The sequence below is a fragment of the Pelodiscus sinensis genome, unplaced genomic scaffold (assembly GCF_049634645.1).
Source record: "Pelodiscus sinensis isolate JC-2024 unplaced genomic scaffold, ASM4963464v1 ctg59, whole genome shotgun sequence".
Lineage (NCBI taxonomy): Eukaryota > Metazoa > Chordata > Testudines > Trionychidae > Pelodiscus > Pelodiscus sinensis.
The window spans coordinates 696,986-722,837 of NW_027465846.1; the positions used below are offsets into that span (position 1 = coordinate 696,986).

The window sequence follows — 25,852 nt, forward strand, 5'->3', positions numbered from 1 at the left end:
CCCAGCCCCACGGGGGGGGGGGGGCAAGAGACGCAGTCACAGCACCATCCTGGGGGACACACCCGGCCCCCCCGACACTCCCCAGTGCACAAACACCTCCTCCCCCAACTCCACACGCGTGTGCAAAGCCGCCTGGCACGCGCGCTCACAAACTCACGCTCGCGGGGGCCGTATCCCGTAGAGTTTATATTTGCAAATAAAATCAGTAAATTACATCGGTTCCTCTATACACGGGGCGGGGGCCACCGGCTGGTGGGGGCACATTGCGGGGGGGCGGGGGATCATTTAGGGGGAGACGGAGGATCAGTTGGAGGAAAAGAAGGGGGCGGCGGACGCATCGGCGGGGGGCCGGGAGAGGACAGACACGTGACAGCAGGAGTTTTGTGAGTTCAGGCAGCCCCTCCCATCAGGAAATTGGCACATTTTATTACATTCAGTCTCGAGAGTCTCTGCTGGGGGAGGGGTGGGGGCCAGGACTCCTGGGTTCTCTCCCCACCACTGGGAGGGGAGTGGGGGCCAGTGGTTAGAGCAGGGAGGCAGGACTCCTGGGTTCTCTCCCCACCACTGGGAGGGGAGTGGGGGCCAGTGGTTAGAGCAGGGAGGCAGGACTCCTGGGTTCTCTCCCCACCACTGGGAGGGGAGTGGGGACCAGTGGTTAGAGCAGGGAGGCAGGACTCCTGGGTTCTCTCCCCACCACTGGGAGGGGAGTGGGGGGTAGTGGTTAGAGCAGAAGAGGGGCTGGGGGCCAGGGCTCCTGGGTTCTCATGGGGGGGAGGGTTCTCGGGGGCAGCACAGCTAGTAGGGGGGCAGTAATTATGCTAGAGGGCTGGACACTGGGGTAATAACAGCAGGGGGTCCCACTCCCCCCTAAAGCCGGACCCTTAAGGGGAGCTGCCTCCCTGAGCAGCACCCCCCAAACGGGGAGGTTGGAGTCACCGCAGTCCTCAGCCCCTCATACACGGGCAGCCCCCCTCCCAGAGCCGGGGAGAGAACCCAGGAGTCCTGGCGCCCCCCCCCACCCCTCCCCTGCTCTAACCACTGGTGCCCGCTCCCCTCCCAGGAGTTGGGTGGGAGCCCAGGCTGGAGAGGGTTTGGGGGGTCTGGAAGACATTCTAGTGTGTCGTTTCGCTCCCTCGCGGGGTTGAGGGGGGCCGGCGCGGGGAGTCCGACGAGATGAGACGAGACGAAAGCCCTTAAGAGACGGCCAGGTGGCCATGGGGAGAGGGAGGGGGAGCCAGGGGTCCACAGTGGGAGGGTGAGGGGGTCCCAAGAGGGAAGAGCGCCCCGGTCCCGGACCCAGTCTTGTTATCCCTGACGTGGTGAGAAGTGGAGGGCAGGGCCCCCCTGGACGGAGCGTCACGCCGGGCATCACAGCCAAAAACCAGGGGCACCCCCCTCCCCGCCCCCCCCCACAGTCCCAACAGGGGTTTGCCCAGCCCCGGGGTACCACAGTCCTGGGCCCACCGCAACACCCCACTTCTTTGGCAGCATCGGCCGGGGGCAGAGCCCAGAGGCCCTGCCCAGGGCCCCCCCAAATTCAGGGGGAGCAGAACTTCAGAGACCAGTGAGTGGGAGGGGTTAGAAACAGGTGAGGGTCCCCCAGCTGGCAGCCCCCCCACCCCAGTTGGGACCATTCTTCGGAAGCCCCCCTGCCTTGTGCCTACCCCCCCCATCCTGCTGCACCCTAAACACTTGCCCATGGCAAGGCACCCCTCCCTCCTGGCACTCGAGGGGGGTGGCTTGCCCCGCCCAGCCCACCAAGGCACGCACAGCCCCGCACACGGGGGGTGAGAAAGGGCGACTGGATCTGTGCAGTAGGGGCTCCCGTGCAAGCTGGTGGGTGAGGGGAGAATGAGCGTGCACAGACAATGGCGTGAGCCCTTGCCCGACTGTCCTCGTGCAAGCCCGTGCTCCCAGTGTGCACGTGCTGGCAATAGTGCGAAGAGGCACCCAGCTGCATGTGTGCGTGAGGGCAATGGTGCAAGCCGGTGCGCAGTGCAGCATGCCAGTGACCGATGGCACGAGCAGGGTTGGAGCACACGGACCGTGAAGCCAGCGGCTGAAAGGCGGAATGGGCACACGAGCGCTGGTGCACGCCTGGCTGGAATGAAGCGTCCACGTGAGCAATGGTGGGACGTGCAGCAGGTGCACACACGAGCAACAATGTATGCTGCTCCTCGGGGGTGCAAACATACAAGGTAGCGTGAAGGAGACTACACAGGCAATGCATGGTACAGAGTGCACACACTAGTGACGATGGCGGGTGCCTAGGTGAGAGCTCAAGCCCGTGCAGAGGGAAATGTGCACGTGGAAGCGATGGTGTGACGAGGCAAGCGTGCATGCACAAGCGACAGAGTATGCGGCGTCTCAGCGGGCAAATGTACAAGCTAGTGCATAGCCGAGTGTACACATTCCCTCGATGGTACGTGGCGCGCACACCAGCGATCGTGCCGGTGGTGAGCGTGCACGTATGAGCAATGGTGCGAGCCGGTGCACAAAGACGAGCAACGGGTCAGTTACACATGGGTGCCTCCCTCACCCACCAGCACCCTCTGCCCCCTCCTGGGATTAAGGGCCCCCTCTTCACATGGGGGGATCATTGCGGGGGGCCCTTGCGTTCTGGGGGGGACACTGCCACGGCCCTGCGCCGCGGGTCCTCCTTGCTCCCGCGGCAGGTACAGTCAGGCCTCGGTGTCCGGGGGGCAGGGGCTCGCTCATCACCTCTCCAGGAAGAGCTTGAGGGCGCGGTCAATGTTCATACGGTGCCCCACGCGGGTGACGCCCAGGTCGATGTAGTCCTCCTTGGTGAGCGAGGGCAGGTGGGAGCCGTCGATCTCGTTGTCCAGGAAGCGCTCCCGGTGCTCGCCCAGCTTCAGGTACTCCAGCCAGTCGGCCACGTCGAATTTGGTCCAGAAGGCCAGCGGCTTGGCCCCGAAGGGCTTGTCCGTGGCCGGGGGCAGGAAGTGGGTGGGCGAGAGGGAGCGGCTGCCGGAGGGGAAGTCGGGGAAGGGGCAGGGGCCCGCGGTGGGCGAGCCGCGCAGGTCGTAGAGGCCGCCGTAGAGGGGGACGGAGGGCAGGATGGGCAGGGAGGAGGGGCGCGGCACCGGGCTGATCTTGTGCTCGGAGGGCAGGGTGGCGGGGCTGGGGGCCCGGCGCAGGGCCGGCCGGATGTCGAACTCCACGCTCTTCGGGGGCTTGGCGCCCGGCCCCACCTTGGGCCAGTTGTGGAACAGGCTGCCCGGCGGCTTGGAGGGACCCAGGGGGGCCGTGGCGTCCTCAGAGAGCCTGGGGAGGGAGAGACGGTCACGGGGCGCCCCCCCCCACAGCAAGCTGACCACCCCCCCGGCCGCCTCCCTCCGTACTTGCACCCAGAAGAGGCCAAAGCTGGACCCCCCCCACCTCCAGGGGAGGGAGTGCCGGATCCCCCCCAGATTTGCACAAGCACGCACGAGCAGTCACGGGCAGCAGCACACTCGCGGCACACGATGACAGATCGGCCCGGGGACTCATCTGCAGAGTGGGGACTCGCCGCCTCGAGGGCCGCCCGGGGATCTGCCCCGCCCTGCTGGGAGGGGCTGGGGCTCGGGGCAGGACTCCTGGGTTTCCACCCAGGCCTGGGAGGGGAGCCGGGTGCAGTGGTTAGAGCGGGGGGGGTCAGGGCTCCTCATTCATCTCTTGCCACCCCAGCTTGTCCCCAAAGTTACTCCCATGCCCCCCACACCCTGTCCTGTGGCTGGGGGGCTCCCATCTCCCACGGGTGAACCCCCCACTGCAGACAAGTTTTTGGGGGGGCGGGCTCTGTGCACGCACAATGTGGGGGGCCCCACGACAGGGCTGGACTCCCGAGGGGGGAGGGGCCCTGCCCTGGAGCGGACTCCCTCTAGCCACCGGGCGCTCGGCTGTGGGGAGAGGAAGGCATCCAGGGGTGCGGATGGGGGGGTGCCCCCCTGCCCACCCACACTCCCTCTCCCCCCCCCCCCCGCGCCACGACCCTACGAGCCGGGCGTGAAACCCAAACCAACCCCAAGCAAACACGAGCGGTGGCAAGGCAGCAGGGCGAGAGGCATGCACGGGGAGGGGGGGGGCCGGCGGCCACGGCGGCTTCCTCCGTCCGTCCGTCCGTCCTCCTCCCGACGCTACCTTTGCCGCTGCAGGGAGCCGGGCCGGTCGGCGCCGAAGGAGCCCGCGCCGTCCGAGGGCCGGGCCCACGACATCCCGCTCATCTGCTGCAGCTTGGAGCTGAGCTCGCTGATCATGCTGGCCTTCATGGCCGAGACGGGCGAGGCCTTGGCAGCGCCGGGCCCGCCCTCCTCCCAGGCCAGGGTGGGCGAGCGGCGCTGGGGGGCGGGCGGCTCCTGGGCGGGGGCGGGCGTGAGGGCGAAGACGCTCTCGGCGCAGGCCGCCACGGAGATGGTGGAGCTGGTGGGGGTGGCGGGGTCGCGGCGGGCGGGGAACGGCCGGGAGCGCAGCTTGCTGGACAGGGGGCCTTTCTCGGCGGGGCCCCCAAAGGCCTGGCCGTCCATGTAGGTGATGTAGCTGTCCACCAGCTCCGCGCCCTCGCTGGACAGCCCCGACATGCTGGACAGGGTGGAGACGGAGCTGATGGTCTCCAGGTGGTGGTCGCTGCTGCTCCGGCTGTCGATCTCCTCGATGCCCGAGTCGGTCACCGCCTCGGGGGGCTCGGGCGCCGGGATCTGGATGGAGGACACCACCGAGGAGAAGTTGACGTGGGGGGCCTCCCGGGGCTCGGGCCCGCCGCCCTGTGTCAGCGTGGCCACCTCGCTGTCGTAGGAGGTCAGGCTGGAGGCGGTGGAGTCCAGGGCGGGGGCGGGGGCGGGCGCCGGCTCCGGGGCGGGCGGGGCGGGGGGCTCCCGGCCGGCCTTGGGCGAGTCGGGCTTCTCGAAGCTGTTGGAAAACTCGAGGGGCGGGGGCAGCGGCTCCGTGAAGAGGAACTCGTCGTCCACGTCGATGGAGGGGGCGGGCGGGGGGAGGACCAGCAGGGGCAGCCCGTTCTCCTCCACCGCCCGGGCCGGCGGGTCCCCAGCCCCCGGCTTGCTCTCCTCCCGGGGCCGGCAGTTCTCCACGAAGCGCACGTGGAGCTCCAGCTTCTCGGCCGCCCCCGGCTCCTCGGCCCGCTTCTCCCCGCCCCAGGGGGCCCCCTTGGGCTCCGCCAGGGCCCGGCGCCGGGGGCTCTCCGCCTGCTCTGGGCGCGGCTCGCCCGCCGGTACCCCCCACAGGCGCAGGATGGAGCTGCCCCCTCCGGCGGGCTCCGGCGCCACCTCCCCAAACCGGGGCGAGGACGGGCGCGACCGCCGCTCCTCCGCCTCTGCCCGGCCTTGCTGCAGCTGCTGGGACTGCGACTCCTGCAGCGCCCGCTCCCGGGCCACGAGCGCCAGCCCCAGGGGCGAGCTGGGGTCCAGGATCTTCCCCGTCAGCGGGTGGATGAGGGGCGGCACGCTCCCGCTGCCGGGCCGCGGCTGGAGCTGGGGCAGGAAGCTGGAGCAGACGGTGGTGAAGGCGCTGGTGGTGCCGGCGGCCCCGTAGGCCTTGGAGGTGCGTGGCTGGTAGTAGGTGCCCGGCGGCAGGGGCTGGCTGTAGCTGAGGTGCAGGTAGGGCTCTGCCGAGAACATGCCCTCGTCGATGCTCTTGGAGTGCCGGAGCCGGGGCGCCGGCGCCGGCTCGGGCGCCTCGTCCTCAGGCACCTCGGTGGAGAGGAAGAGGGCGGAGCGGCGGCGGGCCTCGCTGTGCCACTCGCGGTCCCGCCGGGCCGCGCCCACCAGGGCGGCGCCGAACTGGCTGGTGAAGTCCATGCTGTTGTGGAGGGGCAGGGCGGGCACCGGGGCCGGCTCCGGCTGCCCCTCGGCCTCCATGCTGCTGCCCTGGCTGCTGCGCCCGCTGCTGCTGGTGGAGGGGGCCTTGATGACGATGGTGGGGATGGCGATGGAGCTCTTCTCCGGGGCGGGCGAGGGCGGCGGGGCGGGCGGGGCGTGGGCGCCGGCGCTCGGCTGCTGCCGCTGCTCGTCCTCCACCTTGGTCTGCTTCACCAGCGGGCCCTTGCGGCGCAGCGGCTTGGCCGGCACGTACATGGCGGTGCTGGCGGCCCGGCCCGGCAGGTTGTAGTAGCGCAGCTCCGGGGGCGGGTGGTGCCCGCGCCAGCCCCGGGGGGCCCCGGCCTCCGCCCCGCGGCTCAGCTCCTGGCGGTACATGGCCAGCTTCTCCCGCCGGGCCGGGCCCTCCAGGGCGGGCGGCTCCTGGTGCAGCGAGGCCGGGTACAGCTTGGCCTCGGCGGCCGGGTTGAAGGTGGAGCGCACGGCGGGCGTGAGCCGGCCCGTGGCCGAGGGCGGGGTGCTGTAGGGGGGCTCGGGAGGGGAGGTGGTGGGGGGAGGGGGGATCTCCTCCGAGCCGGGCACCGACAGGCTGCGGGTGAACTTCATGGCCGGGGGAGCCAGGTAGGGCTTCTCGTCCTCCACTGAGCCTGGGGACAGACGGACACAAGTCGGCCAGTGACCCAGAGAGCCCTGGCACCCAGTGCCCCCACCCCCGCTCTAACCACTAGCTCCCATGACCCTCCCGCAGCTGGGGGGAGAACCCAGGAGTCCTGGCTTCCAGTCCCGCCCCCTCCCCCCCACTCCCTAACCACTAGACCCCACTCCCGTCCCAGAGCCGGGGAGAGCACCTACCCCAGCCCCCCCCCGCTCTAACCACTAGACCCCACTCCCGTCCCAGAGCCGGGGAGAGCACCCACCCCAGCTCCCCCCCCCGCTCTAACCACTAGACCCCACTCCCGTCCCAGAGCCGGGGAGAGCACCCACCCCAGCTCCCCCCCCCCCGCTCTAACCACTAGACCCCACTCCCGTCCCAGAGCCGGGGAGAGCACGCACCCCAGCTCCCCCCCCGCTCTAACCACTAGACCCCACTCCCGTCCCAGAGCCGGGGAGAGCACCCACCCCAGCTCCCCCCCCCCGCTCAAACCACTAGACCCCACTCCCATCCCAGAGCCGGGGAGAGCACCCACCCCAGCTCCCCCCCCCTCGCTCTAACCACTAGACCCCACTCCCGTCCCAGAGCTGGGGAGAGCACCCACCCCAGCTCCCCCCCCCGCTCTAACCACTAGACCCCACTCCCGTCCCAGAGCTGGGGAGAGCACCCACCCCAGCCCCCCCCCGCTCTAACCACTAGACCCCACTCCCGTCCCAGAGCCAGGGAGAGCACCCACCCCAGCTCCCCCCCCCGCTCTAACCACTAGACCCCACTCCCGTCCCAGAGCCGGGGAGAGCACCCACCCCAGCCCCCCCCGCTCTAACCACTAGACCCCACTCCCGTCCCAGAGCCGGGGAGAGCACCCACCCCAGCTCCCCCCCCCGCTCTAACCACTAGACCCCACTCCCGTCCCAGAGCCGGGGAGAGCACCCACCCCAGCCCTCCCCGCTCTAACCACTAGACCCCACTCCCGTCCCAGAGCCGGGGAGAGCACCCACCCCAGCCCCCCCCCCGCTCAAACCACTAGACCCCACTCCCGTCCCAGAGCCGGGGAGAGCACCCACCCCAGCCCCCCCCGCTCTAACCACTAGACCCCACTCCCGTCCCAGAGCCGGGGAGAGCACCCAGGAGTCCTGGCTCCCAGCCCCCTTGCTCCAAACCCCTCTGCCCCCCAAAGTAAGAGACAGAACCCAGGAGTCCTGCCGTGAACATCTCTCCCACCCCCGCCCGGCTCCCCTCCCAGTCCGGCCCACCTCACCGATGGATTTCTGGCGCAGCATGAGGCCCTGGGAGGCACCGGGGGGCAGATACGACGGGCGCTCATAGCTGGCCTGCCCCATCCGATGCGGCTCGAAGTTGGACTGCAGAGACAGGGGGGTGAGGGGAGTGAGTGGCAAGCGAGCGAGGGCACCGCCCAGGGCAGGAAAAGGCTTAGGGTGGGGTCACAGGCAGGGAGATGGGGACATCCTGGGGAGAGAACGCAGGAGTCCTGACTCTCCCCACCCCCGCCACCAGACCCACCTCCCCCCTGGGACAGGCAGCAGAGTTCAAACAGAAGGCGGTATTTCTTCATACAATGCACACAGTTAACCTGTGGAACTCCTCGCCACAGGATGTTGTGGGACAAGACAATTAGAGGATTCAATGGCCATCGAGCTATTAGCCAGGCTGGGAATGGACAACGGGAGGGATCACTGGATGGCTCCCTGCTCTGTTCCCTCCCTCTGGGGCACCTGGCACCGGCCAGTCGGAATACAAGTCCGTGGACTAGATGGACCCGTGGTGTGAACCAGTCTGGCTGCTCGTACGTCCTGGTGCCCAGCCTCACTACTCTAACCACTACACCCCACTCCCCTCCCAGAGCCAGGGACGGAACCCAGGTGTCCTGGTTGCCACCGCAGCTGTAACCACTAGACCCCACCCCCCTGTCGTGCCCGGGGAGCCGAGCCCGTCCTACCTCAGAGGTGAAGTAACCCTTGTGGCCCCGGGGCTTGCCCAGGGACGGGAGCGCACCGGGGCTGGGCCCCTCCCCGACGCTGATCGTCTGCTGAGCGGCCGCCAGGATCTCGTCCAGCTTGTCTGCGGGGGGAGGGAGGGCACAGACAGAGGGTGAGGGGGCTGGCCCCGCCCTGCCCCACATCCGGGGGGGCTCTCCCCCCTACTCATCCTTCCACACCCTCACTCCAGGCACCCTGGGCTGGGGACCAGAACCCTGTGGATTGGCCGTCCCACTCCCCATGCCGCTGGGGTGCAACAGAACCCAGGAGTCCTGGCACCCAGCCCCCCCCCCCCCAACCACTAGGCCCCACTCCCCTCCTGGAGCCAGGCAGAGAACCCTGCTCTGACCCAGCAGCCCCCTCTCCCTCCCTTACTCAGTGCCATCTGATAGACTGTCCTCTTCTTCTCCGTGGCCAGCGCTGGCTCGTAATCTGCGGGGCAGAAAGAGGAGGGCAGTTGTAGCGGGTGAGGGCGGCAGAGCAGCGGGCGGGGGGAGAGCGAGAACTGGGGGGAGGGCAGCATGAGCTGGAGGGAAGGGGCACAGTGAGCGGGCGGCTAGGCGTGGAAATGGGGGGCTGGGAGGGGGAAGCAGGAGGAGGGTTGGGAAGTGGATGGGGGTGGCTGGCACAGGCAGGAGCGGTGGGGCGCTGGGGGCTGGTACAGGCGTTAGGGGCGCTGGGAGCTGGGGGGCTGGCACAGGCTGGGTTTGGGGGTGCTGGGAGCCGGGGGGCTGGCACACGCTGGGTTTGGGGGCGCTGGGAGCCGGGGGGCTGGCACAGGCTGGGTTTGGGGGCGCTGGGAGCCGGGGGGCTGGCACAGGATGGGTTTGGGGGCGCTGGGAGCCGGGGGGCTGGCACAGGCTGGGTTTGGGGGCGCTGGGAGCCGGGGGGCTGGCACAGGCTGGGTTTGGGGGCGCTGGGAGCCGGGGGCTGGCACACGCTGGGTTTGGGGGTGCTGGGAGCCGGGGGGCTGGCACAGGCTGGGTTTGGGGGCGCTGGGAGCCGGGGGGCTGGCACAGGCTGGGTTTGGGGGTGCTGGGAGCCGGGGGCTGGCACACGCTGGGTTTGGGGGCGCTGGGAGCCGGGGGGCTGGCACAGGCTGGGTTTGGGGGTGCTGGGAGCCGGGGGCTGGCACACGCTGGGTTTGGGGGTGCTGGGAGCTGGGGGGCTGGCACAGGCTGGGTTTGGGGGCGCTGGGAGCTGGGGGGCTGGCACACGCTGGGTTTGGGGGAGTTAGGAGCCGGGGGGTTGGCACAGGCCGGGTTTGGGGGCGCTGGGAGCTGGGGGGCTGGCACACGCTGGGTTTGGGGGAGTTAGGAGCCGGGGGGCTGGCACACGCTGGGTTTGGGGGAGTTAGGAGCCGGGGGGCTGGCACCGGCTGGGTTTGGGGGAGTTAGGAGCCGGGGGGCTGGCACCGGCTGGGTTTGGGGGAGTTAGGAGCCAGGGGGCTGGCACCGGCTGGGTTTGGGGGAGTTAGGAGCCGGGGGGCTGGCACAGGCTGAGTTTGGGGGCGCTAGGAGCCGGGGGGCTGGCACACGCTGGGTTTGGGGGAGTTAGGAGCCGGGGGGTTGGCACAGGCTGGGTTTGGGGGAGTTAGGAGCCGGGGGGCTGGCACACGCTGGGTTTGGGGGCGCTAGGAGCCGGGGGGCTGGCACACGCTGGGTTTGGGGGAGTTAGGAGCCGGGGGGCTGGCACCGGCTGGGTTTGGGGGCGCTAGGAGCCGGGGGGCTGGCACAGGCTGGGTTTGGGGGCGCTGGGAGCCGGGGGGCTGGCACAGGCTGGGTTTGGGGGCGCTGGGAGCTGGGGGGCTGGCACAGGCTGGGTTTGGGGGCGCTGGGAGCCGGGGGGCTGGCACACGCTGGGTTTGGGGGCGCTCGGAGCCGGGGGCTGGCACAGGCTGGTTTTGGGGGCGCTAGGAGCCGGGGGGCTGGCACAGGCTGGGTTTGGGGGCGCTGGGAGCCAGGGGGCTGGCACACGCTGGGTTTGGGGGAGTTAGGAGCCGGGGGGCTGGCACCGGCTGGGTTTGGGGGCGCTGGGAGCCGGGGGGCTGGCACAGGCTGGGTTTGGGGGCGCTGGGAGCCGGGGGGCTGGCACACGCTGGGTTTGGGGGCGCTCGGAGCCGGGGGCTGGCACAGGCTGGGTTTGGGGGCGCTAGGAGCCGGGGGGCTGGCACAGGCTGGGTTTGGGGGCGCTGGGAGCCAGGGGGCTGGCACACGCTGGGTTTGGGGGAGTTAGGAGCCGGGGGGCTGGCACCGGCTGGGTTTGGGGGCGCTGGGAGCCGGGGGGCTGGCACAGGCCGGGTTTGGGGGCGCTGGGAGCCGGGGGGCTGGCACAGGCTGGGTTTGGGGGTGCTGGGAGCAGGGGGGCTGGCATGGGGAAGCGGTGGAGGAAGCCTGGGGGGCAGCAAGGCCCCCGGGCGCGGGGCCCAGCCCCCACGCACTCACCAGTTCTCTTCTTCCAGGGCGAGACTGGGGGAGACAGCGAGACGGGAGAGCGTTAGACACGGGGCGGGCGTCCGCAGGGGGCTGGGCCCGGCTTGGGCAGGGCCCTGAGACAGACCCCCCCCGCCAGCCCCACCCCCGGGCCCAGCGCTCTCCTCCCACTCCCCCACGCCAAGCCGAGGCTCCCCCCTCCCCCAATCTGCGCGGGGGCCATGGCACGTACCTTTCTCCACTGCCCGGGGCCAAGGGAGAGCCGGTCCCGGGGGGGCGGGGAAGGGAGAGACACAGAGTGAGTCCTGCCCACAAGCCCCTCTGCCTCCCCCCACAGGCCCATTCCCCTCCCCCCACAGCCCCTGCCCAGCCCCTCTGGGAACTCTCCCCCATCCCAGTACAGACTCCCCCAGCAACCATCACCCCCCCCACACACCCTGCTGCAGGCCAGAGCCCCCCCCCACGCACCCTGATCGAGCCCAGAGCCCCCCCCACGCACCCTGATCCAGCCCAGAGGCCCCCCCACGCACCCTGATCCAGCCCAGAGCCCCCCCACGCACCCCCTTTCCAATCCCCACCCGCCTGCACCCCCTTACCCATCTCCTCCAGCTCGGAGGTCATGGATTTGGAGCGCAGCGAGATGGCTGGGGGGGGCAGTCGTTTCGTCTGCTGGGGGGCCGCTGGGGAGGCAAAAGGGATCCCAGGTGAGGACAGACACCAAGATCCCCAGAACCCCCCCTCCCACCGCAAGCCCGAGGCCCCGCTCCCCTCCCCAGAGCTCCAATAGAACCCAGGAGACCAGGTCCCCATAACCCCCCCGCAGCTCTAACCACTAGGCCCTGCTCCCCGCCCAGAGCGAACCCAGGAGTCCTGCCCCGGGCACAGGCGGGGGAGGGGCCGGTACCTTTCTTCCTCATGGCCTCTTCCATCTCGGGGTTCCTGGTTACCATGACGACCTTCACCATCAGGTTGTTGCCTCCCTGGCGGATCATGTTCACAACCTGCCGGTGCCCGACCTTCACCACGTTCTGCCCGTTCACCTGGGGGCGAGGCACAGGCCGGGAGACGGAGCCCTCGCGCCCGCCCGCCTGCCGCCGCCCTCCCCTGGCCCGCCTGCCGCCGCCGCCCTCCCCTCGTGCGCCCGCCCGGCCGCCGCCCGCCGCCGCCGCCCTCCCCTGGCCGCCCGCCTGCCGCCGCCGCCCTCCCCTCGCGCGCCTGCCCGCCGCCGCCGCCCGCCGCCGCCTTCCCCTCGCGCGCCCGCCCGCCGCCGCCGCCCTCCCCTCGCGCGCCCCGCCCGCCGCCTGCCCACCGCTGCCCCTCCCCTCGTACGCTCGCCCACCGCCGCCCCTCCCCTCACCCGCCGCCGCCCTCCCCTCACGCACCCGTCCGCTGCCCCCCACTTGCCCGCCGCCGCCGCCCTCCCCTTGCGCGCCCACCCGCCGCCGCCCTCCCCTCGCCCGCCCGCTGCCGCCGTCCCCTGGCGCACCCGCCCACCGCCGCCCCTCCCCTCGCGCGCCCGCCACCGCCGCCCTCCCCTGGCGTGCCCGCCCACCGCCGCCCCTCCCCTCGGTCGCCGGCCACCGCCGCCCCTCCCCTCACCCGCCGCCGCCCTCCCCTCACGCACCCGTCCGCTGCCCCCCACTTGCCCGCCGCCGCCGCCCTCCCCTTGCGCGCCCACCCGCCGCCGCCCTCCCCTCGCCCGCCCGCCGCCGCCGTCCCCTGGCGCGCCCGCCCACCGCCGCCCCTCCCCTCGCGCGCCCGCCACCGCCGCCCTCCCCTGGCGTGCCCGCCCACCGCCGCCCCTCCCCTCGGTCGCCGGCCACCGCCGCCGCCCTCCCCTTGCGCGCCCGCCCGCCCCCGCCCTCCCCTCGCGCGCACCGCTGCCCCCCGCTCACCCGCTGCCGCCGCCGCCCTCCCCTCGCTCCCGCCCGCTGCCCCTCCCCTCGCTCCCGCCCACTGCCACCCCTCCCCTTGCTCGCCCGCCGCCGCCCTCCCCTCATGCGCCCACCGCCACCCCCCCTTGCTCCCGCCCGCTGCCCCCCTGCTTGCCCGCTGCCATCCTCCCCTCTCTCCCGCCCGCCGCCCCTCCCCTCTCTCCCGCCCGCCACCTCCCCGCTCACCCGCCACCGCCCTCCACTCACTCCCACCTGCTGCCCCTCCCCTCGCGCACCCGCCACCGCCCCCCCCACTCGCCCGCTGCCGCCCCTCCCCTCACGCACCTGCCACCACCCCCCCGCTCACCCACCGCCGCCCCTCCCCTTGGTCCCGCCTGCCACCTCCCCTCACTCCCACTCGCCACCCCCCGGCTCGCCCACCGCCGGCCCTCCCCTCGCTCACCTGCCGCCACCCCTGCTCTTGCTTCTGCCCTGCTGCCCCCTCCCCCCTCACTCGCCCGCCACTGACCCTCCTCTTGCTCGCTCGCCCACCACCACCCCTCCCCCAGCTCCCGCCCCACCGCCCCTCCCCCCTCGCTTGCCCGCCTCCGCCCCTCCCCTCGCTCACCCGCCACTGCCTCTCCCCTTGCTCCCACCTCTCGACCCCTCTCCCGTCACTCTCCCGCCACCACCCCTCCCCTCGTTCCCGCCCCACGGCCCCTCCCCCGTCACTAGCCCGCAGCCGCCCCTCCCCCCTCCCTCCCTGCGGCCACTCCCCCCTCACTCACCCGCTACCCCTCCCCCATCGCTCCCGCCCCGCAGCCCCTTCCCTAGCTCCCGCCTCACCGCCTCAACCCCACTTGCCCATGGCCGCCCCTCCACCTCGCTCCCGCCCCACAGCATCTCGGCCCCCCCTTGCTCCTGCCCCATGGATCCTCCCCCACCACCGCCCCTCCCCTTAGCCCCCTCATTCCTGCCCCATAGCTCCTCCCCTCCCGCTCCCAACCCTCAGCCCCTTCCCGCTCTCCCCCCCGCTGCAACCCCTCCGCCCCTCACTCTTCACCCACAGCCCCTCCCTCCCAACCCACAACCACCCTGCAGAGTCCCTTCCACCCGACCTGCACTCCCCTTCCCTCCACCACCCCTCGCTCCCGCCCTGCAGCCCCCCCGCCCTGTCCTGCTCCTCCCAGCCCTGCTGGTGCCCCTCCCCACTGACAGGAGGGGTGAGCATAGGGAGCCCCCCCTTACCTCGATCAAGAAGTCCCCCATGCGGAGGCCGGCACGCCAGGCCACGCCCCCCTCATCCACGGATTCCAGGTACTGCAGGGCAGGGAAGGCCGGGGTGGGCGTGAACTCCTCGATGGGGGTCTGCGCTGTGGGGAGAGCGCGGGGTCAGTGGCAGGGATGGGAGGGAGATTTGGGCCCCCCCCTTTTCCCCAGTGCAGCTCCTTCCACTGCAGGGCAGACCCCGCATGGGCCCCTTCCGGGCAGCTCCAGGCATGGGCGCCCCCCGACAGCCCGCCTCCCGCTAAGAACTCCCACCCATGGACAGGCCCATTCTCCCCCTCCCCACTGCCTCCCAGCCCCTGCTCCCCCGTCCCGGCGGCCCCCTCACCCTTGGCTCCCCGCAGGACGAAACCAAACCCCTCGTTGTCCTTCTTCTGCAGCAAAACCGTCTTCTCCTTAATGATGTAGTCACTGCAAGAGACGCGGGGGGGGGATGTCAGAGGGGCTCGTGAGCTCTCATCACCCTGCCCCCTCCCCTGCCCCTGCCCCACACTGCCACGGCTGCACATGGCCGCCGCCCCCACTGCAATCTCCCTCTGCCCGCATGCAGGGCCCCGGCACAGCCATCATCCCACCCCACATGCAGTGTACTCGCACTGCACTCACCCCCTTCCTGCACGCACTGTACTCGCACTGCACTCACCCCCTTCTGTCTGCAGTGTACTTGCACTGCAATCACCCCCTTCCTGCACACAGTGTACTCGCACTGCACTCACCCCCTTCTGTCTGCAGTGTACTTGCACTGCACTCTCCCCCTTCCTGCACGCACTGTACTCGCACTGCACTCACCCCCTTCTGTCTGCAGTGTACTTGCACTGCAATCACCCCCTTCCTGCACGCACTGTACTCGCACTGCGCTCACCCCTTCTGTCTGCAGTGTACTTGCACTGCAATCACCCCCTTTCTGCACGCAGTGTACTTGCACTGCACTCACCCCCTTCCTGCACGCACTGTACTCGCACTGCACTCACCCCCTTCTGTCTGCAGTGTACTTGCACTGCAATCACCCCCTTCCTGCACGCAGTGTACTCGCACTGCACTCACCCCCTTCTGTCTGCAGTGTACTTGCACTGCAATCACCCCCTTCCTGCACGCAGTGTACTCGCACTGCACTCACCCCCTTCTGTCTGCAGTGTACTTGCACTGCACTCTCCCCCTTCCTGCACGCACTGTACTCGCACTGCGCTCACCCCTTCTGTCTGCAGTGTACTTGCACTGCAATCACCCCCTTTCTGCACGCAGTGTACTTGCACTGCAATCACCCTCTTCTTGCACAGTGTACTCGCACTGTGATCACCCCTTCCTGCACGCAGTGTACTCGCACTGTGATCACCCCCTTCCTGCACGCAGTGTACTCGCACTGTGATCACCCCTTCCTGCACGCAGTGTACTCGCACTGTGATCACCCCTTCCTGCACGCAGTGTTCTCGCACTGTGATCACCCCTTCCTGCCTGCAGTGTACTAGCACTGCACTCACCCCCTTCCTGTACTCACACTGCACTCACCCCCCTTCTGTCTGCAGTGTACTTGCACTGCAATCACCCCCTTTCTGCACAGTGTACTCGCACTGCAATCACCCCCTTCCTGCCTGCAGTGTACTAGCACTGCAATCACCCCCTTCCTGCATGCAGTGTACTCGCACTGCGATCTCCCCCTTCCTGCACGCAGTGTACTCGCACTGCGATCTCCCCCTTCCTGCACGCAGTGTACTCGCACTGTGATCTCCCCCTTCCTGCACGCAGTGTACTCGCACTGCGATCTCCCCCTTCCTGCACACAGTGTACTCGCACTGTGATCACCCCCTTCCTGCATGCAGTGTACTCGCACTGCGATCACCCCCTTCCTGCACGCAGTGTACTCGCACTGCGATCACCCCCTTCCTGCACGCAGTGTACTCGCACTGCGATCACCCCCTTCCTGCACGCAGTGTACTCGCACTGTGATCACCCCCTTTCTGCACGCAGTGTACTCGCACTGCGATCTCCTCCTTCCTGCATGCAGTGTACTCGCACTGTGATCAACTCTGCTTTCCCCCATGTGCAGGGCACTCACTCTGTGATTGCAGGGATCACAGTATCCCTGCATCCCACTGCAAGGGCAGACACACACACCACGAGCAGTGCATTCACACTCTCTGCTCACAGACCCCGTACACTACATGTGGCACCCTCACACCCCTGAGTGCACCCACTGCAGTCATAGACTAGTACAGCGTGCTCGCACTGCAATCTCTTTGTGCAGTGTGTTCTAGCTACAGTCACAGATATCCTGCACAGCCACCACAATCCCCCCAACTCGAAGTGCAATCACAGACCCCCATGCAGGGCATCCTCTGCATGCAGTGCCCTCACCCAGAGACTGTAGGGAACATGGCGGCCCTGCAGCCACTGCAGGGACAGGACCAGCCTGTGTGCAGGGCACTCACACAGACGCCATGCGCTGTCATCCCAGATCCCCACTGCATGCAGTGCACTCACACTGCAAGCGCACCCACCCCTGCGCACACTGGAACTGCATAGCCCCACTCCGTTTGCAGCGTGCACTGCCCACTCCCACCACACATCCATGAGCGTGCAGTGAACTTGGCTATCCCCGACCCGCCTGTCCCTGCTGCTTGCAGTGTGTCCTCGCAGCTCAGCGGCTTCCTGATCCCCTGGGTAACAGGCTCCCCCCGGGGCACTGGCAGCCCCCTGTAACTCCAGGGAGTCTCGCCCTTCACGGTGTCCCTAGGGGACCCAGGATTTGCATTTCCTTCCGGTCCTGCCATGCCCCCAGGCAGCCACCTCTGCCATCAGTCGCATACTTGCAACGCCCCCGAGACTTGTGTATTCTGGGGTGTTCACACACCCCCCCCGCCCCTGCACAGGGTACACACACGCACACATCCCTCCCTAGAAGCGCACACATGCACACGGCTCTCCCCCACAACTCGATTAAACAGGAGCTGCAGCCCCAGAGACACGGAGGCAAGGGAGAGTGAGGTAGGCTGGCAGGAGGGGGGCAAAATAACGCACGAGAATGGGTGCCAAGCCACACACGGGGCACGGGAATACACACATACAGGGGTTGCGTGCAAGGACACGCACAGAACTAAACACAGACACAGACCTGGCAGCGCGCACACACGCACACAGCTGCACAAACACAGGCCTTGCTACACACAATTGGCTATGTACACACACACAGCTGGATATGTACACACACACAGGTACACACACAGCAACACGAACCCAGCTGGCTACATATATGCGCACACAGCTACACACCCAGACCTGGTTTCACACACACAGCTGGCTACATATGCACACACAACGCTTCACATACACACAGCTACACACAACTAGTTCTATACAGCACATTAAAGGGTATAAATACACACACACACACACAGCTGGCACAGTGTAGTACAGACAGAGCAACACACACAACTGGCTAGTACCTACACAATCAGCTGCACACACACAGCTGACTACGTTCCCACACACAGACAACTGGCTATGTTCCCACGCACAGCTACACGCACAACCAGCTAGGTACACACACATGGAGCCGCACACACGCTGCTGGCTAGGTACACACACAATGATGGACACACACCTATTCACACACACACCTGCTCTCCCAAACAACCGGCTACCCACACACCTATTCCCACACACCACCGGCAAGGGATGCACACGCAGCTACACACACACACACCGCGCTCCCTACGTGTCTCTACTCCCCCACCCCTCCCCGCTGCGCAGAGCCCAGGCCGAGAGGCCCGCGGTTGAGCTGGGGGGGGGGGGCGCAGGGGGAGGCGCGCTGCGCTGCGCCGAGGCTGCGCGGAGCCTGCGCCGCGCGCCCCCCGGTGCGCAGCAGCGCGGGGGATGAATGACTGGAGTGAATGGAGCGCGCTGGCTGTGAATGGCGGGCGGCGCTGGAGCGGGGGGAGGGGGCGCTGCGCGGCGCGGGGAGGGGAGGGGAGGGGGCGCTGCGCGGCGCTGCGCCGGGAAGGCGCGCAGGGGGGCCCTACCTGTAGATGTACCAGACGCTCCGGCGCCGAGGCCCCAGCGCGGGCCAGCTGGACGAGAGCGGGGGCTGGGTCCCCGCATCGCGCCCCAGGCTCTGCCTCATGCTAGGAGGGGACCGGGCGCGGGGGGCGGCGCGGGGGGGCCCCAATACTCACATCATGGCCCCCACCGGCTGCGAGCTGGGGCCGGAGCCGGGCGGGCAGCGCCGGGACTGGGGGGCGGGGGAGGGGGGTGGCAGGACGCGCAAGGCAGAGACGCTGCGCCCCGCCGCTGCGCTCCGGCTGGCCGGCTCCGTTAACCCCCTCGGCGCCGCAGCCCGGGCGCGCTGCCGGGCGGGAGGCTGCGGGGAGACGGAGGCGCAGAGGGAGAGGGGTCCCCGGAGCCCAGCCCCCGCCCCTCCCCACGGGGGCCGCGTCTCAGCACCGAGCGAGGGGCCCGGAACCCGGCTACCCAGAGCCCCCCTCCCCCAGAGGGGCCCCCTCCCCGGCCCAGGCAAGGGGCCCCCATCTCTGCTCAGTGCCGGGGGTGCCAGGTTCATGCACCGCCCCCCCCCCCTGCACCGGCTGCTCCCCCTGCCCCCGTCACACAAGGTCAGGGCGCCCCCCCCCCCCCACGCGCTTTCTGAGCCCAGTTCTCTCCCTTCTCCAGACATTGAACCCCCGGACTCTGCCCACCCCGGCCCCTACCCCCCCCCCGTCACATGCGAGCAGGGCAGGTACCAGAGCTTCCTCCCCCACAGCCCCCCTCACATTCCCCCCCCATACGCAGCCTACACACCCTGTGCCCCCACCCCATCCCCCCAGCCCCACTCACCCAGACACCTCGGGCACCATCTCGCCACCCTGCTGGGTCAACGCAGCGCCCACGTGCTCCCGGCGGCCCCCCGCCCCCTGGCCTCCATGGCCACCGGCCGTCCCCCGGCGCCAGGAGAAGGGGCCCCGGGGGCCAGGCGCCCCACAGGTGTGGGACGTGGCCGCCCTTGGCCTGGAGCGCGGCTGGAAAATCCTTTGCACCAAGTGTGTGCGCACAAACTGGGTCACGAGCCCCGTGGTGCGAGAAGGGGGTGGGCACACGCGGGTGCAAAGAGGGCGTCCGGGGCGGGGACGTCGGACCCCCAAGTGACACCCGCGTTGCCGGGCGCCCCGCCGCACCCGCAGCCCGTGCGCCGCGTCCCCGCTGGGCTCAAGGACGTTCGCCGGGATGTGGTGCAGAGCTCCCCGCCCGTCCCTGCGCCCGAAACGGGATGAGCCGAGTCCTTGGGGGGGTGGGGGGGAGTGCAGAGCAAATCAAGGTGAATGCACTGCTTGGCTGGGGGGCTGGGCCGGCAGGGGCTGAGGGCAGAAGTGGGGGGCACCGGCAGGGCTGGGGGGCAGAGCTGGGCTGGCAGGGGCTGTGGGGCAGGAGTGGGGGCACTCGGGGGCAGGGCTGGGCTGTCAGGGGCTGCGGGTCGGGAATGTGGGGCAGGAGTTGGGGCGCTCATGCGCAGGGCTGGGCTGGCAGGGGCTGCGGGTCGGGAGTGTGGGGCACTGATGGGGCTGGGGGGCAGGGCTGGCAGGGGCTGCGGGCAGGAGTGGGGGTACTGGGGGGCAGTGAAAGAAGCATTTCTCACTCCCCTCCCAACATTAGATTCGGGGGGGGCCCTGCTGGGTCCCATCTGTGCCGACAGATGGTGAGCGGCCGATGGGCCCTGCCAGGGAAAGGGGGCAGGGACCCCAATGCCCTTGGAGGCTGGACATGAGATGCAGGGAACCCCACATCTGCAGCCCGTGGGGGGATCTGGGGTAGAACCCAGGAGTCAACAGGGGACAGAAACTTGTCTTCTGGCTCCCAGCCCGGGGCCCCTTCCCCAACCGGGGGGTCCAGGATCTGGGGGGGGGTCTCAGGTGCCATAGAGCCCCGACCCCCTGCACCGACCTCTGACCCCCCAGCCACACGCCAATACCAACCCCTGACCCCCAGCACCAGCCCCCACTCCCCTGCACCGACCCCTGACCACGAGCCACACGCCAGCACCGACCCCTGACTTTTGTCCTCCCAAATCCACTGCTCCCCCAGCCTGACCCCCCAGAGCTGGGGCCCCTCCTGCTTGGGCCCCATCAGTGGCACACAGGGTGTGTGACTCAGGGGGTGGCACGGGGGGGCAGAGGGGGGCTGTCACCCGGGGGGCTCACCTGGGGGCGTCGAAGCTGTCGTAGGACCCAACCGTGTAGTGGCGGAAGAGTCGCTTGGCCTTGTCGCTCCGCGTGTCTGTGAGGGACGGGGAGTGAGGGGGGGCGCACACCAGGCCCCTTCCCCACACGTAACCCCCCCCATGCGCCTTCTCTCTGCCCCTTCCCCCCCCACTCCTGCTAAGCTCTGCCCCCCCCCATGCCCAGGGCTCCCCCCAGAAACTTCCCTCCTCAGCCACCAGGTGTCAGCAGAGGCCAGGTGCTGGTGGGGTGGGGGGAGCGTGGACCCCATGGCCTCCCCAAGGGGTCTGCTGGGGAGGAGGCCCTGGGGGGCGCCAGTCAGGAAGGGGACCCTTGGGGGCAGACGGGGAAAGGTCAGAGTGGTTGGGAGCCGGGGGGCGGGATGGGGGCCGGCCCTGCAGAGGGGCGCGGGGGGGGGGGGGGTCGTACCTTGCTTCCCTTCCTGTGTCCTGGTGGGCACCTCCTCCACGCAGTCCGAAGGGAACCAGCCGACCCGGCCCTTCACCTGCCCCTCCCAGAATCCGCCTTCGCCCACGCTCAGCACTGTGGGGAGAAGGGGTCAGAGCACGGCACCCCAACCCCCCCGCCCCCCATCGCCCCTCCCCCGCTCAGCACTGCGGGGAGAAGGGGTCAGAGCACGGCACCCCAACCCCCCCACCCCCCATCGCCCCTCCCCCGCTCAGCACTGCGGGGAGAAGGGGTCAGAGCACGGCACCCCAACCCCCCCACCCCCCATCGCCCCTCCCCCGCTCAGCACTGCGGGGAGAAGGGGTCAGAGCACGGCACCCCAACCCCCCCGCCCCCCATCGCCCCTCCCCCGCTCAGCACTGCGGGGAGAAGGGGTCAGAGCACGGCACCCCAACCCCCCCGCCCCCCATCGCCCCTCCCCCGCTCAGCACTGCGGGGAGAAGGGGTCAGAGCACGGCACCCCAACCCCCCCGCCCCCCATCGCCCCTCCCCCGCTCAGCACTGCGGGGAGAGGGGGTCAGAGCATGGCACCCCAACCCCCCCGCCCCCCATCGCCCCTCCCCCGCTCAGCACTGCGGGGAGAAGGGGTCAGAGCACGGCACCCCAACCCCCCCGCCCCCCATCGCCCCTCCCCCGCTCAGCACTGCGGGGAGAGGGGGTCAGAGCATGGCACCCCAACCCCCCCGCCCCCCATCGCCCCTCCCCCGCTCAGCACTGCGGGGAGAAGGGGTCAGAGCACGGCACCCCAACCCCCCCACCCCCCATCGCCCCTCCCCCACTCAGCACTGCGGGGAGAAGGGGTCAGAGCACGGCACCCCAACCCCCCCGCCCCCCATCGCCCCTCCCCCGCTCAGCACTGCGGGGAGAAGGGGTCAGAGCACGGCACCCCAACCCCCCCGCCCCCCATCGCCCCTCCCCCACTCAGCACTGCGGGGAGAGGGGGTCAGAGCACGGCACCCCAACCCCCCCGCCCCCCATCGCCCCTCCCCCACTCAGCACTGCGGGGAGAGGGGGTCAGTGCACGGCACCCCAACCCCCCCGCCCCCCATCGCCCCTCCCCCGCTCAGCACTGCGGGGAGAAGGGGTCAGAGCACGGCACCCCAACCCCCCCGCCCCCCATCGCCCCTCCCCCGCTCAGCACTGCGGGGAGAAGGGGTCAGAGCACGGCACCCCAACCCCCCCGCCCCCCATCGCCCCTCCCCCACTCAGCACTGCGGGGAGAGGGGGTCAGAGCACGGCACCCCAACCCCCCCGCCCCCCATCGCCCCTCCCCCACTCAGCACTGCGGGGAGAGGGGGTCAGTGCACGGCACCCCAACCCCCCCGCCCCCCATCGCCCCTCCCCCGCTCAGCACTGCGGGGAGAAGGGGTCATAGCACGGCACCCCAACCCCCCCGCCCCCCATCGCCCCTCCCCCGCTCAGCACTGCAGGGAGTGGGGGTCAGAGCACGGCACCCCAAAGCCCCTGGAGACACATCTGCCCCGTGTTCCTATCCACCTCCATATGCCCCCTGCGCCCTAGTCTGCCCCCTGTGCCCCCATCAGTCCCCCACATTCAGCACTGCAAGGGGAGTGTGGGGCCCCAAACCCTCTGAGCCCCCCTGTGCCCCCCATACCCCCTCAGCACTGGGCACGGGCCCCCAAAACCTCTGCACCCCGCCCCGTACTCCCCCCCTCCACCGCACTGCGAGGGGAGCGCTGCGCCCGCGGGGCCCCGCCCCCTGCTGGACCTACCCTTGATCTTCTCGCCCTTGCTGAGCGAGAGCTCCCCCTCCGCCTGGGCCTGGTAGGGCTTCATGGCCATGAAGGTGCGTCCGGGCACGGCCGAGTACAGCTTCCTCTTCATCCCCCGGCTGCCCAGCGTCCCGCCCGCCCCGGGGCCCGCCCCCGCCCCCGCCCCCCCCTCCTTGGGGAAGCCGCTGGAGCTGCAGAGGAAGAGGGACAGAGAAGGCATGACCCCAGGAGGCCGGGCTCCCCAGCTCTAACCACTAGACTCCCCCCATCCCAGAGCCCGGGAGTCCTGGCTCCCAGCCCCCTACTCTAACCACTAGCCCCCACCACCCTCCCAGAGCCATGGAGTGAACCCAGGCATCCTGGCTCCCAGCACCCTACACTAACCACTAGCCCCCACCACCCTCCCAGAGCCATGGAGCGAACCCAGGCATCCTGGCTCCCAGCACCCTACACTAACCACTAGCCCCCACTCCTCTCCTGGTGCTGGAGAGAGAGCCCAGCCCAGCTCCCAGCCCCTGCTGCTCTAACCACTAGCCCCCGCTCCCCTGCCAGAGCCAGGAGAACCCGGGCGTCCGGCTACCTGGGCCGCCCACGCTGCTGCCTCTTGCCGTCCTCGGGGTGGCGCCCGCGGGAGGGGGAGCGGGTGCGGGCACCGCGGGGGCTGCTGGCGCTGCGCAGGGTGCCTGTGGTGATCTTGGGGGCCTGCACGGCCACGGTGGTCGGCGGGGGGGCGGCGGGGGAGCCGTAGAGCAGCCAGTCGGGCACGTTCATGCTGGTGTCGCTGTTGGCGCGCAGCAGGAGGTGGGGCAGCGCCAGGCTGCGCCCCCCGTCTCGGCGTCGGGCCGCGTACTGCGGGGACTCCTGGAACGGGACTGCAGGCACAGGGGCGGAGCCCCGCGATGGGGACTCCCCTGCCACCCCCAAACCGACCCCACCCCCAGGGGCAGCGGGAGGGCCTCCTCCCGCCTCTCTGGGGAGGGGGGCCCCCTGGCCACCCCCAGCCCTGCGAGAAGGGCCGAAGAGCCCCCAGGATTGCAGGAGGGGCAGAGGTAGGGCTGGGGTCAGGGCATGGGATGCAGAGCGGGGGTGGGGCAGCTGTGGGGTGAGCTCTCCTACAGCTGGGGGTCTGGGCCCCTCCCCGGTACATTTGGCGCCGACCCATGGAGAGAGGCCGGGGGGTAACACGTCAAAGCACCCAGAGCAAAGGGGGGGGCGCCTGATCTCCAGGGTCCCACGCCTGGCTTTTCAATCTCGAGGGGGAGGGGCTCTGGGGGCGGGGCCTGGGTGGGGGTGGGGCTCCTGTGGGGGACAAACACTGGGACCCCCCGACTCACCCACGTCAGCGTCCCGATGGTTCTTGATGAGCTCGCCCAGCTCGAAGTTCCCAGCAATCACGGCCACCTGGAGGGGGCAGGGGCTGGATCAGGCGGCTGCGACCCCTGGCCCCCGGACCCCGCGGGCCTCGAGCCAGGCAGCCCCCCCCCAGGCACCTCCGCCTGCACCCGCCCCGCTGCCGCCGCCCCGCGGCCTCCCTCCTGCACCGGCCCCGCTGCCGCCGCCCCGCGGCCTCCCTCCTGCACCCACCCCGCTGCCTCCCTCCTGCACCTGCCCCGCTGCCTCCCTCCTGCACCCACCCTGCACCCCCACCCCACTGCCTCCCTCCCGCACCCGCCCTGCGCCCCCACCCCACTGCCTCCCTCCCGCACCCACCCTGCGCCCCCACCCAGCTGCTTCCCTCCCTCCTGCACCCCCACCCCATACTCCACCCCGCTGCCTCCCTCCCTCCTGCGCCCACCCTGCACCTCTTCTCCCCACACACACACCTGGAAGGGTGTCTGGCCGCTGTTGTTCTTGATCTCTTTGTTGGCGCCACGGTAGAGCAGGATGCGGGCACAGCTCTCCTGCGGGACGAGGGGGCGTGAGATGGGGAGGGGGTTGGGGGAGGGGAGCGGGAGTGTGGGGGGGGATCTCGCACACGCACCTTGTTGTAGAGGGCGCACACGTGCAGCGCCGTGTTCCCCGAGGCGTTCTGGGCCGCTGGCTCGGCCCCGTAGAACAGCAGATGTTCCAGGTGCTGGGAGTGTCCGTGCTGACAAGCCTGGGGGGGGGGAGCAATACCAGGGGGTGTCACCAAAGACGGGGGCTGACTGGGACAAACCCCTAGGGGAGATTCAGGGGCCGCCCGGCTGGTTCGCAGAGCACCCACGGCCGGCAGCCTGTGTTTCTATGGGTGGTGCGCATCCACCCATGCCTCGGTGCATGGAACAAAATTCATTCCACACGTGGATGGGAACAAAATAGAGGGAACATTGCCCCACAAATTGTGGGAAGGTTGGGGGGCTCCTATCAAGGGCAGGCCCCATCACGGGGGTGACCCCAGCCGGGGGGGGGGAGCTGGCTGGGGGCATGGCCCCACTGCAAGGGGTTAGGCAGGGTGGATTCTCTTTGGAGTGGGGCGTCCTCTTTGAGTGAGCCAGGCTAGGGGAGAGGTATGACGGTGCGTCGGGGTCCCCCTGATCCTGCTCCCCCGTAGCAGCCAGAGCAGACTCCACCGGCCAGTAGAACGGGGGGTTATTGCTCCTCCAGGGTACAGCACGGACGTGACGTGGCTACAGGAGTCAGGGCCAGGCAGCCTCAGACCCCTTGGGGTTGGGGATCCATCGCCCCCCAACCCTCAGCACCCGGCTCAGTCTGTTCCCTTCCTGTTTCCCAGCCAGCCACCGCCTCCCTCCCAGCTCTGCCCCAGCCAGGTGCCCGTCCCCGCCTCCCCCCTTTGTCTGTCCCTCTGGGGAGAGCCTTGTTATCTGCTCAGGCTGGGCCAATCCACGCGTGGGTGAGTCAGGGGGAATCACTCATCACAACGCAGGGGAACCCCGGGTTACAGCGCAGACAGCCCCCCCCCACATCACCCAAAGGGGTGGCAGGTGCAGAGGGGCAGGAGCGCGAGAGCGAGTGGTGCCGGGGGCGGGGGAGGGGGCTATGTGTGACGGAAACCCCAGTGTCAAAGTTTAGTAGAAAATCTTCAGTGACGCAAACCGTCCCATCGAGCCCCGGCCTGCAGGAGGAGACCGCAGCCTTCTGGATCAGAGACACCACAAAGAGAAAACCCAATAATACCGGGGGGGTTCAACCCCCCCCATTCTGAGTGGGCCCGTCACCTCTCGACACTGCCGAGATGAAACAACTTGCTCCCACGAAGGGCTGCGTCTTAGAGCAGCTGATTCAGAGACCCACCGGGGACAGGCGAGACTTGATCTCGCCCTACATGGCACACGGGATCTGGCCCGCAAGGTGACGGAATTAACTTTCCCGGCCTCGGAGAGGAGAACACGCCAAACAAACCTACTATGGCAGCATTTACCTTCAGACAGGGGAACG

The 25,852-nt window shown here is 69.8% G+C and overlaps 1 protein-coding gene across 5 annotated transcripts in view; it reads right to left on the bottom strand.

The window, feature by feature from the left end:
• Positions 1–173: 173 nt before the first annotated feature.
• The window catches only part of SHANK1 (SH3 and multiple ankyrin repeat domains 1), a 45,321-nt gene continuing 19,642 nt past the window's right edge, over positions 174–25,852 (bottom strand). For 3 of the 5 annotated variants that reach the window (XM_075914878.1, XM_075914879.1, XM_075914881.1), the window contains 17 exons: positions 24,456–24,572; positions 24,298–24,375; positions 23,809–23,875; positions 23,055–23,346; positions 22,475–22,665; positions 20,703–20,816; positions 20,256–20,331; positions 14,399–14,481; positions 14,032–14,156; positions 11,814–11,949; positions 11,506–11,589; positions 10,922–10,945; positions 8,853–8,909; positions 8,438–8,559; positions 7,739–7,841; positions 4,141–6,475; positions 174–3,285 (listed from right to left, as the gene is read on the bottom strand). In XM_075914878.1, coding sequence (XP_075770993.1) covers positions 2,718–3,285; positions 4,141–6,475; positions 7,739–7,841; positions 8,438–8,559; positions 8,853–8,909; positions 10,922–10,945; positions 11,506–11,589; positions 11,814–11,949; positions 14,032–14,156; positions 14,399–14,481; positions 20,256–20,331; positions 20,703–20,816; positions 22,475–22,665; positions 23,055–23,346; positions 23,809–23,875; positions 24,298–24,375; positions 24,456–24,572 — 4,572 coding nt within the window. In that variant the 3' untranslated portion in view covers positions 174–2,717. Of the gene's footprint in view, positions 3,286–4,022; positions 6,476–7,738; positions 7,842–8,437; positions 8,560–8,852; positions 8,910–10,921; positions 10,946–11,505; positions 11,590–11,813; positions 11,950–14,031; positions 14,157–14,398; positions 14,482–20,255; positions 20,332–20,702; positions 20,817–22,474; positions 22,666–23,054; positions 23,347–23,808; positions 23,876–24,297; positions 24,376–24,455; positions 24,573–25,852 lie in introns of all 5 variants that reach the window. The other 2 variants (XR_012898868.1, XM_075914880.1) reach the window with 2 other exon arrangements.